The 21,495-nt window shown below is 34.6% G+C and overlaps 1 protein-coding gene across 9 annotated transcripts in view; it reads right to left on the reverse strand.

Annotated features, from left to right (window-relative positions):
- NBEA (neurobeachin) overlaps positions 1 to 21,495 on the reverse strand; it is a 662,067-nt gene that overhangs the window by 221,619 nt on the left and 418,953 nt on the right. For all 9 annotated transcript variants that reach the window (XM_087865187.1, XM_045796974.2, XM_045796975.2 and 6 more), the window contains exon 38: positions 9,442 to 9,566. In XM_087865187.1, the coding sequence (XP_087721313.1) occupies positions 9,442 to 9,566 (125 nt within the window). The remainder of the gene's footprint in view (positions 1 to 9,441; positions 9,567 to 21,495) is intronic.

The following is a 21,495-nucleotide window of genomic DNA, read 5'->3' on the forward strand; positions in this document are numbered from 1 at the left end:
AAAAATCATGGTTTATATAGAACAGGATTCAAAAACCCTTAGACTTTGCAGTAGAAAAATCCTAATGATAAAAAACTGTTAGTGATACTGAATGAAACACTACTAAAAAGAAGGACTAGAAAGCTCAGGTATCTTTTTTTCTCTCTTATACCTGATGCTGAGTCAGGAGACTCACTTCATCAACATGAAATCATTTTATGAAAGCAAGTATTTTCACAAATGAAATAGAGGGTTTTTATTTGCTGTTTCAACTACACTTTAAGTAAAACTCTGAATGGTTATTGACCAGATTGAATAAACACAGATAAGAAATCCGGACAGTTCAGACACCAAATTCCTCCTTTCTTAGTTGTGGGTATTTTAGTCTGAATGCATTAGATTTAACTGTGGTTCCCACTTCATTTTTGTTGATGGAGAATATATTGAATAATCCAAAAGATATTATTTAGATAATATCTAAACCACCAAAAAACTAAAAACCAAGATACCAGCTTCAAATTTATAATGAACTTGATTCAGAAATAGTAATCCTTGCCTGAATCAATAACTGATGTTACTTATGGTCCATTTTAGCACATCCTTATATGACATAAAATTAGAGTGCAGCATCCTTTGTGTTTTTAGCAATGAAGAACTTGCAGAGACTTCTGTTTGTTTTAAGCTACACAAACGTTATATCTGCAGGTAGGCTGTTCTCTGAAAAGCTCGAGGAAAATATTTAGTGGAATAGTGAAATGTAGAATTAGCAGTCTGGGCATTAATTAAGATGAAGTGTTCATAGAAATTATTCTAAGTGGTAAATTCTTATTCAGATTAGTTATGCTTGTAAACGATTTACTCGACTATAAGAAATAAAATAAGAAAATGGCTACCTAACATCAACAGTTATTGCTCAGTGGAAAAGGACATCAAGGACACTTGCAAGTAAAAGAATTGGATCAATATTAACGTGATTTTCATTTCATGCTTCCCCAACTCCAGTAAGCTGACAATATACTCTGATTATGTGAACTGCCTCAGAGTAACACAGAAAAGGTTATTAGAGCAAGAGGTGGAAATGGAATGCACTTTTTATATTGACAGGCCTGCTAATAGAGTATACTGATTTTCCAAGACATGCAGTGCATTTTTACAATTTGGTTCTGACAGCAAAAAAGGAATTTCATTTATTCCTAATTCAAAATATTCATATGTAAGCAATATTTCTTAGAGCAGACCAACAAAGGGGATATTCTCAAACAGCATTTTTAAACTGAAAAAAATGCAATTAAAAAGGTGCAAGAAAATATTATTGAGTTTAAGTGCAGCAGTATGTAAGTATAAAATGCTAACTTAATAAGCTTCTTAATGGAGTGAATGTAGAAAACTGCATTCTGTGCTTTTTAAAGGAAATTTGATCAACCATATTTTAAGAATATACATGATGATAAATGTGGAATCCCTGTGCATTTTAGACTGGATATTACTTGGCAGGGTTTTGATTAGCCATGAAGTAAGGGTAATTTTTAAATATCTGAACCAGAATTTTATTATATTAAAAATCACACGGCACACTTTACTTGTGGAAAAAAATGCTAAAACATATAGAAAACTTGGGGCAGTTTGGAACCTCTAAATATACACAGCAGAGATGATGTATTATTCATCTTTGGGATTATTTGAGTACACAGCATAGTGTTTGGCTCCTATGTTAAAATGTGCTTAGAAAAAGACTAGCATGAAATAAGTTCATCGAAAACAGTAAAGACATGGTTGTCTGTAGTGACTTTTATTTTCATTCTGTACTTTTCTGGCATTTTCTAGATTTTCTACAATGAGGATGTTTCTCTTCAGGAAGGAAAGAAGGAAGGAAGGAAGGAAGGAAGGAAGGAAGGAAGGAAGGAAAGAAAGAAAAAAGAACTAAAGAAAATGTGCATCACGAGTCAGGAGGAGTAGATGGCAGATGAAAAGCAGAATGGAAGAAAGTCTGGCAATTCTGGGAATGAAAGAAAAGATGACTTGGGCAACTTAAAGGAGGGCTGAGACGGTGGGCACGCCTCCCCTGGCAGTGGGTGGCATCAACTTGGGGAATGATGCTGGTTTTCTTTGAAAAGCCTGTCACACAATTCGGTGTGGAAATTTTACTTTAATTTAAAGCCCTGGGAAATGGGAGAAGGAGCTACTTCGGCTAGATAAGCAACTGGCTCAGAGACATGGAAGAAAAACAGTAATTTAAAAAATTTCTCTTTAATTATACATAAAAAAATGGAATAGCTAAGAGATGGTGCCGATACAGGTTATTAAAAGCCCTTTAGAAACACCCAGAGCATTTTAAAAGACGTTTTTGTAAATGACACAGGAAGTGCATGCTGTAAACGACACTAAGTTCATCTGTCCTGATATGTCTTTATGGATTATATGTCTCTATAGGCTATAAGAGTAAGCCAAATTTAACCCTTAAAGTAGGGAAATGTTCAATAATGCTCTTGCAGTTAAGAAAATTCCAAGTGTACTGACAGGAACACACTATATAGTAAGAGAAGAGTACTGAGATTGAGTTGTTGTTCTTTCTACCACTTATTAGTTAGCATGTCACCTAACTTCTCTGGTCTGTCATTTTCTCAAATAAAAACTCGTTAATTGTTCCGTCTGTTGACAAATCCTTATGCAATATGGCTTCCAACAGGCCTTTCAGCCTCATTTTGTAACATTTCCCCACACTGTCGTGTGCTCCATCACACGCCACCATCTTCCATTCCCTGCACACATTATGTCGTGTTGTGTGGTCCCTTGCTCCAACATGGTCACCATCTCACCTACTGGCTTGGGAAGATCTCCATTCACCCTTTCAAGTGCGGCTAAAATTTATTTCTTCAGTTAGGCAAACCCCTTCACTGAGCTCGGATAGCATTTTAATACACTTCAATAAAAATATTTATCATAGTGCATTGTAATTATTTATAAATGCAACTATATATACACTTTATGAAAAATTAGTCTAAAAGAATATAAGATTATGAGCAGTTCTATGCCACTCAGCAGTAATATAATTTTGTCAGCTCCCTATCTTAAACCTTTGATGCTCTAAGTGGAAATAAAGTGAAGACATAAACAATACATTTCAGAATTTGAAAACACTATACTTGTAGACCTTTCTCATAGGAATTCCATCCTTCAATACTATTACTGAAAACAATGAAAAGACGTGGCTAAAATACTGTAGATATACCTTGAAATTAATCAATTATTAAATAAAAAACAGTAGTGAAAAAAAAAAAAAACCAAACCAGCATCTAAGTACATAGAATTGAATTAATGTGGATACTCTAAATGGAATAAATAGAAGATATCATTTCCTGTTTTCAAATGTTTTATATCTCAGAATGTGACATATCTAAAGTCAAGTATTTTCTGAAATCTTTACAAAGTGGCCTAGCACAAAATGCAAAATATTGAGGCCATTCAAAGGAATAAGTTAGGCTCCTTTATGCCTTCATGTCCTGGTAATTTCTGTTACTACCACCATTCTTGGCTCACCTGGTAAATTCCTAATCTTCTCTCAAGACGGTTCCTAAGTAATTACTTCTGTGAAGTGTACTCCAACCCACCTGACTCAGAGTTAGTCACTCTCACCTGTGCTCTTTTATGAACTACTACCTCGTTCTGTGATAACTAGTTCTTTCCAGTAGGCCAGGATTTTTTGACCTTGGGACTAGTAACGTTTAGGGCTGGACTGTTGTTGTTGTCATTGTTCTGCGGAAACTGTCCTGCGCACGACAGGGTAGTTCAGCAGCAGTCTCTGCTGGGAACACACGTGCACCTCCACCCCTGTGACAAAGCACCGCGCTTCACTATGTGCCCTTAGAAGGCAGAAACTGTCTCAAACTCTGAAGCCAGCATCTAGCACATGCTTGACATGTAGAAGATATTCAATAAGTGCTTTTAAATTAGTAAAGTTATTTGATTTTTCTGAACCTGTTTAAAGCCTACCATCTGAATCTTCAACACAAAAGTAGGGAGTTGTTAGAATATTTGTTGATACAAACACGCTATATAGTTTGTAAAATGCATTTGGTAAGCATATCTTATAACTTAGCATTTGTATAATCTGTTTTAATTATTTTAAGAGACTATAAGAACCAAAGGGTGAAGGGGCTCCTGGTGGCTCAGTCGGTTAAGCATCTGCCTTTCGGCTCAGGTCATGATCTCAGGGTCCCTGCTCAGTGGAGAGTCTGCTTCTCACTCATCCTCTGCCCCTCCCCCCTGCTCCTGCTTTCACAGGCTCACTCTCTCAAACGAATAAATAAAGAAAAAAATCTTAAAAAAAAAAAAACCAAAGGGTGAAGACAATGCTATGATATCAAAATACGAAACTGGCACCAAAAAGAGCTGAAAGACAGTCCCCTGCATTTCTTTTTCTCCCTCTCTTTTCCAAGAGTATACATCATTCACTTTTCAGTGAATTATTTTAACCATAATCAGATCACCTAGTTCATTCCAGATAGTTAGTCAATTAATAATATACCAATTAAAATGGAGTTATCGATGAACAGTAAGATGTTTGCTAGTGTTTCTACATAAGACACACAATAGGCTATTAAGTAAAAAAATCAAATCATATTGCTCAAGTATGATAATAACTGTAAACTCTTAAAAAAGAAGTCAGAAAATTAGCTTCTTTCTCAACAATTTTTATAGATGCATTAGTATTTTTCATTCTCAGCGCTTTCCTTATTTCTGCAAGTAGCACATTACAGTAGCCATGCATATACCATCAAAACTAATTTAATTCCAGATTCATTACAGAGCTGCTTTTTATTCATCAAGGTCATATCTTGATGGCTTCACAAGCTTAGATAAATCAGGTGTTAAGCAGACACATCTCTGAGGAACCTAAGGATGTCCTCATTTGCAGTTCTCAGCATATCTTATTATTTATTGCCGAAGAAATGACTGATTAACTTTGTCATCTTTGCTCTATGTTTTTTTTTCTTCCAGCTGAAGCAGCCTGCCCTCTTCTGCGATGCCTGATCAGACCTATTTAAGATGATGCCTTTGATCACAGACATGGGGGAGCTTGCGATCTTAGGCTTTGATGAAACATTGTTCCACTATAATTTTATGGAAGGGAAAGAGAGTCCTAAATGATAATTGACAATCAACAAAGACAACCAAACTTATTAAGATTTTGCACTGTCCTTGGACAGCATCATCTTTAAGCACCAGAAATGTACCAGAAGGTGACCAGTCTAAGGTTTTATTTAAACATATAAACAATATACAAAACCCTCCCTTTTCAATCATTTCCTCATTAGCTAATTTGCCCTGAAGAAGAAAACCCTGCAGGTCAGAAGATGTATTTATGAGTTTTAAAATATTTTCCTTATGTTCTTCCTTATGGTCTGTAGAATTCCTAGTCAGCAATTAAATTTGCACTTATATGAAATTTTACTATATTAGAAAACACCTAAATAACATACTTAATACACACAAAATTAGAACATTAAACATCAGGAAAAAAATCACATGCCTCTAGGTTTTTATTAATCACATTCCAACACCATGGCTGAAAGTATATCAAATCACACCAAGTCTTTTGCACATGACAACCTCATAAATTATTCAACTCATTAGTATTACTAAGAAGCATGAAAAACTCCATCAGTATTAAGGATGTTTTCCAACAGAAAAAGGTCAACCAAAAGTTTTAATAATGAAATTGAAGGGAAAGCTTTCCAAAGTCAATATGAAACAAAATTATTGTCCTTTTTGTCTTCTTGAAAATATATCTAATTCTGATTATTTGCTCATATAAAAGAAAGCCCTGTTAATGTATTTGCTTTGTGGCTCCACATAAATTGTCTGAAAAGAGTGTCCAAATTAGGGCTATATGTTCCTGCCCATCTCATAAGAGTTTAACTATAATTTAATCTAAATTTTTGAATTTAGGGAAAAATCAAGTGATTCAGAAAATTTTAAATAAAATATTAAGTCTGCTAGTTTAGTTTCAGTTTATTACATGAATCCAGGCTCCCTGTCTTGAAACTGCCAATACCAGGAATGAACAGACAGACCTGACCAGTGTTCAAATCCCAGGGACTGCTCTGATGGCCATGCAAGTCTTCCCTATTAACATAATTGAAGGTTATTTCCTCAGCTTGTACAACTTGCTTGAAATTCTGAAAACTTTGATCACTGATTCAAACACTTCTAGCCATACTGAAACTTCCACTCATAAAATATCCTTCTGTTCCTAAAAGAATTTTGTTGCCACAATGTAGAGGGATACAAAAATTTTTGATCAAAGATTATAGCAGAGTTTCTGTGCATTTAATGCTTAACTTTCAAGATGGAATGTATAGGGAAATTGAAATAGTGTAATTATTTAACCTAGAGGAAGGAACACACTGAATTTCAATTTGTCCTAGAAGCCCTCTCACAATGTGAAGGTTTGTACAAAAAATACACCTTTTCTATGTCTACACAAACCAAATCATTCAGTCATTTGGGTGTCAGTCTACACGCTGCCAGACTCTAAGATACTTAAACACATTTAAATGTTTAAAGGCAGGCAGAGTGGCCAGATGATGGGCTGAATTTTTTACTTTTATATGAATGTTTTCGCAAAATGCGAATACAAAAGCTTTATTTAAAATACACAAAATATGTTTTCAATTAAGGGTTTCAACATTTATTTTTATTGGATGAAGTGCTTTGTAATAATTACCGATATTTATTTCCTATTTCTTCTGAAGAAATAACTTTATATATAGGTTAGGAGGCATACTAAGAGTTTGGAGGATGATTCAATATTACATTTTTCTCTTGGCAGTTTGTAATTTCTCCTTCTATTTCTTTTCTTTTTTTTAAAGATTTATTTATTTATTAGAGAGAGAGATGGGAGGGAGGGCCAGAGGCAGATGGAGAGAGAATCTCAAAAAGACTCCCTGCTGAGCATGAAGCCCCATGTGGGGCTCATGAACCCGAGATCATGACATCAAGAGTTGGATGCTTAACTGAGCCTCCCAGGCACCCCACCTCCTTCTATTTCTATGAACAGATCACACCGGGGAGTATTCTCCCACTCACTCGTCACAATCCTCCATATTTTACTCCCTCCTGTCTTCATGGTTCCAAAAGTCCACTGATGTGAACTGTGATGAAGGTTGGAGGGGTATTCTCCCGAATTGTTTTTGGAAACAGAATTGTTTTAGTTCTCCTTCGTCTTCCATCACATGACCTTAATCCTGAGAATGATGTGATAATAACTCTGGCATGGGTACTATACAGCTTTCCTGAATATTTTATGGCATACATGTGGTCTTTGTTCTAGATATGAATAAAATAAAAACACAGCCCTGTTTCCTTCTGTCAAAGAACCCAACTCAAGAGAGATAGTAAGGTCTGAATACTGATGATGATGATTCAGTATTTAAAATTCATAAACTGCTACATATTTTAAAATACTCTTATACCACACACAGAGGATATTTAGTATCGCCTGCATCTTCCATCTATTTCAAAACTAGACTACTATTTTCAGTTTAGGTTCATTAACAGTAGTTACAATGTTACCAAAACCTGACTATCAGATGTTTAAAATATTTTAAGGTAAAAGATTTTAAAATTTGTTTCTGATAGGCTTACCAATGGTTTAATAATAGAGATATTTTACAAATTAAACAAAGTATCCACTTTTACAGAGAACCAAAAAAATTATTTCTAAAAGACTCTTTAAAAGCAATCTACAGAATGCTGAGTGTAGTAGAATGTGGATCCTCTATAATTAAACCTTCGGCAACTCATTATCACTAATATCAATTTAGCCTAACTCTGTTACAAATTGTCTCTAGATGTTTCTACTTTCAAATGGGATGAATTCAAATAGGATGAGTGGGTGAAAAAGTCTAAATTATTAGGTATATGAAATGAAGTTTAAATAATTTTGAGTTCATATTACAAAGCATGACACTTCAAGTATGTATTTCTAAAAATCTCTTCTATAGAGCATAAAGATAATACCTCTTTTAAGCATAAATATAATACCTCAAGTTAAGTTTAAACCCTTAGGTGCTAAAAATCCCTTTGGTGATCTCTCTTGTTGATTAAAGAAATCCCTATTGGTACTGGTCAACTATAAGTCTTTTTTTTTTTTTTTTCTAGTATATTCTTTCTGTTACTTTTACTACATAAAGTTATGTTATAACTTTTATCTTAGGCATAATAGCTTCATATGAAATCCTCATGTATTTATTTAATAATGTTTGACTCTTACTAAGTTATATCAATTCACAGACTATTTGCATAACAAATTTTAAAAGCTTTGCACATTTTCTTTTTGTCAGGATTAAGTATTTTCTCTGTTTAATCCATCAAGAACATGAATAGTTATGAATATTATAAACTATGGTAAATTTTAAAACAGATGGCTCACTTATCACACTCAAGTAAAGGAAAGTTAACATAATAACAAAAGTAATTGTAAGAATAAAAGTGGTTAATAACAAAAATGTATAAACAGTATTCATTAATGGTATTTTCTGAGTGTACGGAATTTATAAAATTTTGAGATGATAAATCACACTTAAACTTGTTAAAGCACTTAAAAATGGGATGAAATAGTCCTATTTATATTTCTTGGTAGACGGCAAGTATTAATTTAATAAAAAAGCAGTATTTTTATTAAATTACAAACATATTTTGATATTTTCTATTTATTATACATTTTTTAAAGGACAAATTAGGGTTAGTTCTACTGTAGTGTGATAGTTGATGATATCTTTAATGTGAGATGGTCTTTTTTTAAACTTTATTTGCAACCCAGTGGAGGACTGGGAACTTAAATGGACATGTTGTAGCAGGATTTATTTTAATTTTATTTTTTTAGACTGAAAAGAATAGAATAGTAATAAAATAGAGCATGTCATGGAATGCGATTATTAATAAGACACTTGTTTCCGTTAAATACACAAATATGTGCATATATGAAAATACAAACGCAACACATATGTGTATATATATTTCATGTAGATATGTATATTCACACAGTATACATGAGTGTGTGTACACATACACAAATTACACATAAAAATATTTAAGTCTCAGTATGCAATTACAATCGTATATATTTTTTACACCTTGTGTCTTGGTCACCAAAGTTTGAAAGACACTGAAAAAGAAACTGACTTTACTCTTGTTTTAGACTCTATGAGATGGATGTTGGGTAACAGCCAGTTATATAGAGTCTTTTACTCTGTTAAGCTGCAAGGTCTAAAATGCATCATGGACAAAATACTGGGTTGATTAAGTGTCACCTACATGATGCTAAAGGATAAAGCAGAACACAGTATTTTTGACTTACAGCATGGAGAGTTTTAAGTGCTAGCGAAAAAAATGAATTACCAGCCACAAAGAGTTATGTCATATGCAGAGTATTTTCGTGTAAGAGGCGTTGGTACTGACCGTACTCTACTGCGGCTTTGAGCAGTGCTTCAGCATGAGTGGAGCCAAATGCATTACGAACAAACCGTCTCCTTCGGCGAAGATCATCTTCCCAGTAATCCAAGCGCCAGAAATCATGCAGTTGGCTAGGAATGAAGAAATAAACAGCCGTCACTATTAATAACAATGTAAAATGGGAAATACACATTTTTACACAACATTAAAGCTCTATTTCCTTGGTTTCAATGGAAAATTAAGATGATTTTGGAGATACTTATCTTTTACAATTGTGTTTACATACATGTTTCCCGTACAACTGACCAAAACTTAAAACAGTAACATTCTCATATTTTAAGCATTGTGATACTCAGTTCTGTTTTCTCTACAATGTTCTTCCTTCTACTAAAAACATTAATCATGGGGAGTTTAGTAACAAATGCGGCATCAAATTACAAGTATTAATGGCACAGTTTTCATTCTTTTACACTGTTTTTAACAAGGCTTGTAAATCACAGGATAGACCTCACTACAAATAGTTTGCAATTTAATGACCATGGTTTCGTAGTAGACGGAATTAAGAACCATAAAATATTGCCCAGTTGGATTTGGTGGAACAATGATTAAAATAATGTGCTGAAATATTCATTGAAATAATTCCCTGCTGCCCACAGCAACCTGAGAAAAGTGCAATTTTATCCATTATTAATAATACTGAATTAGAGCTGCAAAAAATTCCAGTATGTGGTAATTGTCTTGGTAAATTATTATTCTAACACTAACTGAGTCCTTGAATGATTTTACCGCTTTCAGCTAATATAAACCATTAACAATCACGGCCTTCATTGGGTAACATTATCTAAACCATGTTACACTCTAAACCAGTATTAAAAATCCACGAGTTATTTCAGAAACTACTGAAATCTGTTCATTGTATATCAATGGAATGTTTCGTGATATAATTCTTGTTTTCAATTTAATTTCAATAAACACTGGTGATAAATGCCACTGTTTGAGAAGTCTGTTTTTCTCTATCTGCAGTATTTGGAGTAACATACTCCAGAGATAATATTCTAATTTTCCTGAGCAGCACTATTCATAAAAACACATAAAATGCTTTCCTAGAAGATTAGATTTCATTTTTATTTTGCTATTTTATTGTAAAGGAATACTACATTTGATTAAAGCAGGAACGGTGTATGTTTTGATCATCATTATGTCTCTAGTGCAATGACAGACAGACCATACTATTTTTTATACAATGTTTTTAATAAATATTCAATGAATTAATTATACCAATTTGGTACTTTGGAGATATACAGACATGGACAGTCACTGAGAACAATAATTTACTTTTGAAAAACATTTTGGATTTTATGATTATGTAATTTTGTTTTCCACTACTTAATTGTAAAAGAAAATAACAAGGTAAGGGATATATGAAAAGAACATTAAAATTATAAGCATTTGAAGTATATTTGAATATACTTGTTTTTCTACACATCATAATTATTATAGCTTTATTTTTCTGTCAAAATAAGATTACCTAAGAATAATGGTTATAAGACCCCGGGGCCTAAGAAACAACGTAGAGGAGTTCCCAGGGTTATCTTTTTGCCTCATATGTATTAGACTTGAAGGAAAGAGGCTAGCAACCCAGATAGATTAATGGGTGCAGATCAATGATAATAATTTAAAAAAAGCCCCCAACAAAAGTCTGGTTTCTCTAGCCAAAGAACCAAGAAAGGTGTAGCCCAGCAAGACAGAAAACCTTTAGACAACTACTGTACTCCAGCCAAACACCATAGTGAAACTGTGCTCACCTACTCACACCAGAAAGTATGAGTGGGAAGCCTACATCTGAACCCTAATCAAGGTGTAATGTGGTACCCTAACATTCTCATCAGGGTGGTATCAGGGAAGGTCAAATAGGGAACCAGGACTTTCATCTCTGTTGACTGGTAACAAGGTATCCCACCCTCACGAAGTCAGTGGAGACCGTGTGGAGGGCCTGGAATCCACCCCTCTCCCCCTCTCCAGCTAGACGGTAATGAGGTGTCCTTCTCCCTCCTCACCGTGGTGCTATCAGGGGAGGCCTAGTAGAGAGTTAGGACTTTCACCACTGATCAACACCAATGAGGCTACCCCCAGTAGTGGACACCACACAAGAGCTGGAATTCCCACCCCCTGCCAAGCAGTGATGAGGAGCTGCTCACTCTCTGGATGTCAGCAGAGTCCAAGAGGGGAAACTAGATTTCTGCCTCCCCCTGGAAGTAAAAATACAGTGCTTCCCTATTTCTCCTAATGGGGCAACGTCAGAGACTAAGTCAGCCAGAACAGAAGGTTTAAATAAGATACAAAATATCTCAGAGAAGGAAAAGAAAATATCCTGCTTCAACCCAAAGTTACCTGTCATACCAGGAACCTGGAGGATCTCCAGGTCATCCGTAGATGCTAACACTGAGATGACAGGGATGTTAGGATTTTCTGGCAAGGATTCTAAAGCATGTGTGATTTGAAAAATGCTTCGCTGAGCAATTATGAACATGTTTGGAGCAAACAACAAAATAGCAAGCCACAGGAAAGAAACACAAATTCTCCCTCAGCAAAAAATTAGAAGATGTAAAAAAGCATCAAGTAAGGATTTTAGAACTGACAGATAAAATAACCAAAATAAAAACCGCAGTGGATGGGCTCAACAGCAGAATGGAAGGGACAGAAGAAAAAACTAGTTAAACGGCAGATAGAGAAATAGATATTGCCCAACCTGCATAACAGAGAAAATGGCCTGAAAAAAATGGACAAAGCCTCAGGGATCTATGGATTATAACATCTAACATATTTGGGTCGTTGGAGTTCTGGAAGGAGAGAGGAAAGAGAGCAGGGATGAAACAGTCCCTAAAAAGCAATGGCTGAATACTTTCTAAATCTGGCCCCAAAGCATAATGTACAGATTTAAAGAAGCCGACTAAACTCCACACATAATAAACCTGAAGAAATTTATGCCAAGACACATCATGATTAAACACCTGAAAACAAAGGATAAAGAAAAAAATCTACAAAACAGCCAAAGAAAAAATGACACCTCATCTACAGACATAAAATGCTTAGAGTGACAGCGTATTTTACATCAAAAGCTATGGTGGCCCAAAGAAATGGCCAAGTATTTTTTATGTGCTGAAAAAAAGAACTGTCAACTCAGTTTCCTACAGCCAGTGAAAATATCCTTCAGGAATAAAAAATAAAGATTTTTCAGATGAAAGAAAATAAAGTATTTGTTGCCATCGGGGCTAGTCTAAAAATTGGCTATAGGCAGTCTTATAAACACAAAGGAAGCAATAAAAGGAACACTGGAACACCAGGAAGGAAAAAAAGAACATGATAAGCAAAATATGAGTAAATACATAGGTTTTCCTTTTCTTCTTGAGTGTCCTAAATTATGTTTTACCATTGAAGCAAAAATTATAACACGGTCTGCTGTGGTTTTAAGTGTGTATAGAGGTAATATTTAAGACAGATATACTAGAAATGGGGGAGGGCAAAGGGATGTAAAGGAAGTAAAGATTCTATACTTCATTTGGACTGGTACAACGACACCGCCAGTAGACTGTGATAAAATACATGTGCAACCCCTTAAAAAAGCTACATAAAGAGATATACTCAAAAACACTATGGATCAATCAAAATGGAATTCCAAAAAATGTTCAAGTAATCTACAGGAAGGCAGGCAAAAGAGCAGTAGAAAACAAGGATAACAAACAAAAACCAAATAATAATGTTTTAAAAAGAATGCTGTCTATAAGAAACCAAGTTCAAATATAATAATATAGGCAGGCGGAAAATAAAAGAATAAAAAAGATCTATCTTTCAAACATTAATCAAAGGAAAGCAGGAATGTCTATATTAATATCAGATAAACACAAACTAAGGAAAAAATAAAATTACTAGAGACAAAGAAAGACCTTATGTAACGACAGAAGGGCCAATCTATCAATTAGACACCAATCCCAATGTGTATGTGCCAAACAGCAGAGCTGCGAAACAGGTCAAGCAAAAACTGGTGAACTAAAAGAGACAAAGACAAATACACAGTTACAGTGTGTGTATATACACCTCTCTTTTCAGCAATTGATAGAACACACAGAAGATCAGCAAAGATATAGACGAACACAATACCACCACCAACCAACATATTTAGAACACTCCAACTAACAATGGCAGAATACACACTGTTTTCAAGTGTCTCTGGAACTTATATTACCCATATTACCAAGAGAGACCATACGCTGGGCCACAGCACACATCTAACAAATTTAGAAGAACTGAAATGATACAGTGTACTCTCCTACAAAAATGGAAAAAGATGGGAATCAATAACAGAAAGGCAATAGAATAAAATTCTCTAAACACTTGGAAACTAAAGCCACACACTACTAAATAACCCATGAGTCGAAAAAGAATTCTCAAGGGAAAACAAAAAATGCAATGAATTGAATAAAAATTACAATAAAAATATCAAAGCTTCTGGAACACAGCTAAAAGAGTAATGATAGGAAAATTTATAGTATAAAAATACATACATTAGAAAAGATGAAATATTTCAAATCAATACTCTAACCTCTCACTTTGAGAATATAGAAAAATGAGAGCAAAGAAAGCAGAGGAAGGAAATAATAAAGATAAAAGTAGCAATCAGGCGCCTGAGTGGCTCAGTCAGTTAAGTGTCTGCCTTTAGCTCAGGTCATGATCCCAGGGTTCTGGGATCGAGTCCTGCATTGGGCTCCCTGCTCAGTGGGGAGTCTGCTTTTCCCTCTACCCCTTCCCCCTGCTTTCATGATCTCTCTTCTCTCCCTCCCCCCTATATAAATAAATCTTAAAAAAAATAAAAATAGGAATCAATGAAATTCAAAACAGAAAAACAGTAGAGAAAAATCAATACAACAAAGAGCTGATTCTTAAAAAATACCAATAAAACTGATAAAGGAAAAAGAGAGAAGGCACAGATTACCGATATCTGCAATGAAACAGTGTATATCATTTCAGATCCTGAAGACATCAAAAGCATAATAAGTAAATACTATGAAATACTCCACACACATAAATTTGAGAGCTTAAACAAAATGGACCAATTCCTCAAAGAGCACAAACTACCACAACTCATTCAATATGAAATAGACAATATGAATAGATCAGTAACTATTAAGAAAATTTAATACATTTAAAACTGCCCCCAAAGAATCTCCAGGCCCACGTGGTTTTATTAGAAAATTCTATCAAACATTTAAAGAAAACCGACCCCAATTATACACAATTTCACCTAGAAAAAAGAGAAGGAAACATTTCTCAATTAATTTTATAACTAGTATAACACCAAAATAAAAACCGAGCACAGTACAAAGGAGGAAAACTACAGACCAATATCCTTTATGAATATAGACTCAAAAATCCTTAATAAAATATTGGCAAACAGAATTAGGCAACGTATAATAAAAATTATACATAGTGACAAGTGAAGTTTATTCCAGGGAAGTAAGTTTGGTTCAGTATTTGAAAATTAATTAATATAATCCACCACACTGATGGCTAAAGAAGAAAATCATATGATCAACATTAGTCAGTATAGACAAATATGACACAATTCAACATGCATCCATGAAAAGAAATTTTCAGAAAAACAGGAATAAAAGACAACTTCCTCAACTCGATAAAAGCATCTACAAAAACCCTATAGCTAAATTATACATAAGGTGAAGGACTGAAGGATTTTCTCCTAAAACTGTGAAAAATACAAAATATCTGCTCTCACAGCTCTTATTCAACATAGTACAGGAATTTTTAGCTAATGCAATAAGGCAAAAAAGAAGAAAAGGAATACAGAATAGGAAAGGGAGAAATAAAACACTCCCTATTTGCAGATGACATTACTGTTCATGTAGAAAACCACACAAAATCTATTGAAAACTCCTGAAACTAATGACTAAGATTAACAAGGTCTCAGGATAAACACACAAATATCAATTGTGTTTCTATATGCTAGCAATGAACACATGAACAGTGAAAGAAAAATACAATTTAAAATTAGAAAAAAAAAAAGAAATAGTTATAAATCGAAAAAACATGTACAGGACTTGTGTAATGAAAACTACATAATAATGATGAAAAAATATAATAATATCTAAATAAAATGGAAAGCCATACCATGTTCATGGATTGGAAAACTCAACATAGTAATGATACCAATTCTCTTCAAATCGATATACAGATTTAACAGAATACCTATCAAAATTCCAGCAAGGTTTTTAGTAGATATGAACAAGATTATTCTAAAACTTAAATAATAGAGGGTTAAAGTGAGAGGAACCAGTCCACTTGATTTCAAGACATTAAATAGTTCAAGATGTGTGATACCGGCCAAGGGACAGACATAGATTAATGAAATAGAGGACCAAGAAATAAACCCACACAAATATGACCAACTGATTTTGACAAAGGTGGAAAACCAATTCAAAGGAGGAAAGATATCTTTTCAATGGATTGTATCAGAGCAATTGAACATCCACAGGCAAAAAGAAAAAAAAAAAAGACACCACCTTCCCCCTGCAAAATTAAAAAAAAAACAGAGACAAAAGCCCCTGACCTAAATCTCATACCTTTATTTTTTTTTTTAAGATTTTATTTATTTATTTGAGAGAGAGAGAGAGAGAGAACACAAGTAGGCAGAGCAGCAGGCAGAAAGAGAGGGAGAAGCAGGCTCCCCACTGAGCAGAAAGCCTGATGTGGGGCTTGATCGTAGGACTCTGGGATCATGACCTGAGCCGAAGGCAGTCGCTTAACTAACTGAGCCACTCAGGCGCCCCTAAATCTCATACCTTTAAAAAATTTAACTCAAAATGGTTCAGAAACATATGTAATTATAAAACTATAAAAGTTGGGGGGAAGAAAAGGAGAAAATCTTTGGAACAGGGCTAGGCAAAGAGTTTGTAGACTTGACACCAAAAGCATAAGCCTGGAAAGGAAAAATTGATAAAGTAGACCAAATAGAAATTAAAACATTTGCTCTACAAAAGAAATATTAAGAAGATAAAAAGAGCAGGTGAAACTATTTGCAAACCACCTATCTGACAAGGAACTAAAATCTAGAATATATGAAAAATTCTCAAAACCCAACAGTAATAAAAGCAAACTATATCAATAGGAAATGGGCAAAAGACATTAAGAGACATTTCACTGAAGAAGATACACAGATGGCAAATACACACAAGAAAAGATGTTCAAAATCATTATCCATTAGGGATAGACAAATTAAGACCACATGAGATATACTATACACCTATTAGAATTGCTGAAATAAAACAAGGTGACAACACAAAATGCTGGTAAAAATACAGAGAAGCTGGATCACTCATTTATTTGCTGGCAAGAATGTAAAATCGAATTGCTACAGCGGAAAACAGTTTTCTTGAAAAATTAAGCATGCAATTATCATTTGACCCAGTAATTGTACTCATGGACATTTATCCTAGAAAAATAAAAACTTATGTTCAGAGAAAAACATGCACACAAATGTGTACAGCAGCTTTATTTGTAATACCCCCAAACTGTAAACAACCCAAATGTCTTTCAATTGATAAATGGTTAAACAAATGTGGTACCATGGAATACTACTCAGCAGGAAAGTAAGACAAACTATTGATACATACAACAACCTGGATTAATCTTCATAGAATTATGCTGATTGAAAAAACCCATCCGCAAAAGTTACATATAGTATGATTCCATTTATGTAACATTCTTGAAATGATAAAAGTGTAGAAATGAAGAACAGACTAGTGTCTCCCAGGATTTTAGGAAGAGGGTCAGGGAGGGGGGTGAGTGTTGCCAATAAAAGAGCAACATGAGGGATCCTTATGAAAATGGAAATGTTCTGTATCTTGACCGTATCAGTATTCGGGTTGTAATATTGTACTGTAGTTCTACAGATGTTACCATTGGCAGAAACAAGGTAAAAGGCACGTGGGATCTGTCTTATTTCTTAAATTGTATGTGAATCTACAATTGTCTCAAAATAAATTTCAGTTTTCAACATGTTACCTTACCATACTGAGATTTTAATATATATGTCAAATGTTCTATACTCACACAGATAATGAAGTTATACAAATTAATTTAATTTCAAATTTAGCATGCTATACCTCCTTTATATTTTTTTACTTTTCATGATGAAAAACATGCTTTTCCTTCACTATCTCTGTTCCCCCAAAGAACCCTGGATAAAGAAGAATCTTGGATCCTTATTCCTAGGGTTAATTTCTGTATCACTTGGGGAAGTACCCCTGTACCATTGCGCAGGCAACCAGCTATGTTTATGGGCACCTGTGGTAGAGAATATTGTATATGGGACAAGGGAGTCGGGGATAGGATCGGGAGCGAAGAATAAGGAATGCACCACTTTTTTCTGTGTTTGTTGTGGGGGAAAAGGACACACAGGTGAACTGTTGTCCAGTTCTGACTGCCAGTAATTTCCTTCTATCCTGGAGAGACACAAGCACCAAACAGCTATTAACCAAAGTTCAAAGAATAAATGACAGAGTAAATGTTACATCTCACTGGAAGTCCTTCTGCCCTCTAATATCACAAACTAGTTTAAATTGTGATTTGGAAGGACTGCATTCTGTCATATCTATTTTAAAAAAAATCACTATTGTTAATGTTGAAATCTAATATCCTGTTCATCTCAAATGAATTTTCTGTGTTTTGTTCTATTTTAAAGTGTTTCTCATTTACTGTTTGAGTAAAAAAAAAAAGTCTTTATGTTCATTAAACAAGTAATACACTACTTGATTCATATAAAAATTTAAGTATAAGTAACAACGAAAAATATTTACCTGTAACTTCTAAAATGTAAAATCCATCCTCTTATTTTTGTTGAAGGGGGAGTTTGGGAAAATTGGGATATTTGCTCTCTGATTTGTTCTTCTGGTATTTCCCCCATTATTCATGTGGAAATCATTTTGGATTATTGAGAGTCAGTCTTGGATCATATTTAGGGTTTTCAATATTTGAACAGACATCAACTCTTCTAAGGAACTATCGGGTCCTTTTAAGCCATGCTTATTTTGCTCTTTTTAAAGATAGTGTTGGCACTGAGCATTTATGAAATACCAGCAGGTATTGAGAGTGGTACTTTCTTTGGATGATCTCCTAAAATCACTGTTAGTCCCTGACAACAGGCCAATCCCATGGGTATCTTTCACCTGGAATGGTGCTTCTGAACTTGCAAAGTGTGCCAGCAGCACCTTCTTTGTCCTCCTTGCAAATCCACGGATGTGTGGCAGGACGTAGCTTTCTAGTTTCTTCACCACTCTGTGCCTTTCTCCCTTCTCTTCTCCAACCCTAGTAGAAAAGGGGACTTTTCCCCTTCACTTTCTTTATTTCTTAAAGTGTAATCATTTACTGCAAGATGGTCAATACTAGCAAAAAATATACTAGTTGGTTTCATAGATGTTCCCCTCTGATGAGTCTGAAAACTTTAACACAAATGAGGTCCCAAAACATGTGCAAATTATACTGATCCAAGAAAACTCAACAAGAGGCCAGAATAAGCATCTTTATGGCCTTGGCCTTGTATGATCTGGAAGAAGCCATGTTCCTGGAGGGCGCAGGAGACAGACGGTGTAGGAACAGTGGAACCAGAAGCTCCTAAGAGGCTGATTACACAGGCAAACTGTGTACTTTGTAGGAAAAGTAAAGCAGTACTTTGCACCGACAGTAGCCTCCTAGGTCAACGCCGAGGAAGAAAGCCCTTTCCCTGCCGTGATGGAACCTGATGGAGGAGTTATATGAGCTCTATAGACTACATCTCCGCCCATTCTGGGTTTTGGTCTTTCAGACATTTATCTTATGGTTTTGTGTTTGTTCCTTGCACTTGTGTTCCTCTTCACTTTTCTTTTTCCTTGTATGTGTTTTTCACACACACTGGTTTCTTTTTTGTTGGCATTTTCTCTATTGTATTTTCACTACTATGTTTTTAAAACCTCTTATAAATACTGGAATTTTTTTGTTTGTTGAAATTCTGATCATGAGACTTGTACCTATTTTCTTGAAATTTTTGAAACCACTCTCCTATATTACTTATATCTAATATTCCCATTACTAAAAAGAAATATGTTGTAATTTACTCATATAACTAACCCATGGAGGGCTTTTATGTGCCCACAAAGCTTCTGAAATGGTATGCAAAATCTTGTGGGATATGTACATATGTATTTTGGGAAAAGAGGTCCATGGTTTCAATAAATTTTTTTCTCAAAACAGCTTCTGATCCAAAAATGTTTAGAAATACTGTTAGAGTATATACATCATTCTTTCCTTGTGTCCCCATTTTTTCTCATGGATGATACTGTTTACCAGCAAGTCATGAGTTGTTACAGGTGCTTCTGTTGGCAGTATGGTATGTCTGCAAAAGGCTTATATTTTAACACCACCGTGTTTGGCATCTGTGAAAGGTTATCAATTTAGGAACTCATCACTCTGTTTTCTTTACAAACTCCTATTCATGTCTTTCCTTCTTCAATGTTTTCATTCAAAAAAATATTTACTGAGCATTTATCCCATGTTAGGCAATATTCTTCGTGCTAAAGATACATTCTAGTAGCAAAACATATATAATAGATATATTCCCTTCCTTTTACTCTCTCTTACATGTTCTCCACTGTATTACCACTGAAATTTATCAATATACAAGTCTGTAGACTCTTTAAATGATTCCTTTATCACTCCTTCCATTTAAAATTTCAGTATAATGAAACTGGACTACTTTATTATACTATACAAAAATAAACTCAAAACGGATTAAAGTCCTAAATGTGAGACCTGAAACCATAAAAATCCTAGAAGAAAACATAGGCAGTAAGCTCTCTGACATCACCCTAGCAAGAGTTTTTTAAGATATGTCTCCTCTGGCAAGGGAAACAAAAGCAAAAATAAACTATTTGGATTATACCAAAATAAAAAGCTTTTGTATAGCAAAGGAAACCATCAACAAAATGAAAAGGCAACCTATTGAATGGTAAAAGATATTTGCAAATGATATACCAATAAGGTGTATACTGACCCAAATATATAAAGAACTTAGACAACTCAACACCAAAAACACAAACAACCCAATTAAAAAATGGGCAGAGGAACTGAATAGACATTTTTTCAAAGAAGACATACAGATAGCAAACACACATGTAAAGATGTTCAACATCACTAATCGTCAGGGAAATGCAAATCAAAACTACTATGAGATATCACCTTACACCTGTCAGTATGGTTAGCATTGAAAGATAAGAAATAACAAGTGTTGGTGAGAATGTGGAACCCCTGTGTACTGTTGGTGGGAGTGAAAATTGGTGCAACCACTGTGGAAGAGAGTATGGAGGGGCCTCAAAAATTAAAACTAGAAATACCGTATGATCCAGTAATTCCACTGCTGGGTATTTGCCCAAAGAAAATGAAAAAGTAATTCAAAAAACATATGCACCCCTACGTTTATTGCAGCATTATTTACATTAGCCAAGATAAAGAAGCAATCTGTGCCCATTGATAGATGAATGGATAAAGAAGATAGAGTGTGTGTGTGTGTGTGTGTGTGTGTGTGTGTGTGTGTATACACTCAAATATTACTCAGCCATAAAAAGAATGAGATTTTGCCATTTGTGATAACATGGATGGACTCAGAGGATATTATGTTAAGTGTAATAAATCAAATAGAGAAAGACAAATGCCATATGATTTTACTTTATGTGGAATCTAAAAAAGAAATGAATAAACAAGCAAACAAAAAGCAAAAATAGACCCATAAATACAGAGAAGAAACTGATGGCTGTCAGAGGGGAGGGCGTTGGGGGCAACATGGGTGAAGGGGAGTGGGAGATACAGGCTTCCAGTTATGAAATGAATAAGTCATGGGGATAAAAGGTACAGCCTAGGGAATATAGTCAACGGTATTGTAGTTGTTTTATGGTGACAGATGGTAGCTACACTTGTGGTGAGCACAGTATAATGTTCAGACTTTTTGAATCTCTATGTTGT

The sequence above is a fragment of the Ursus americanus genome, chromosome 10 (genome assembly GCF_024610735.1).
Source record: "Ursus americanus isolate L20-20 chromosome 10, mUrsAme1.1.p, whole genome shotgun sequence".
Lineage (NCBI taxonomy): Eukaryota > Metazoa > Chordata > Mammalia > Carnivora > Ursidae > Ursus > Ursus americanus.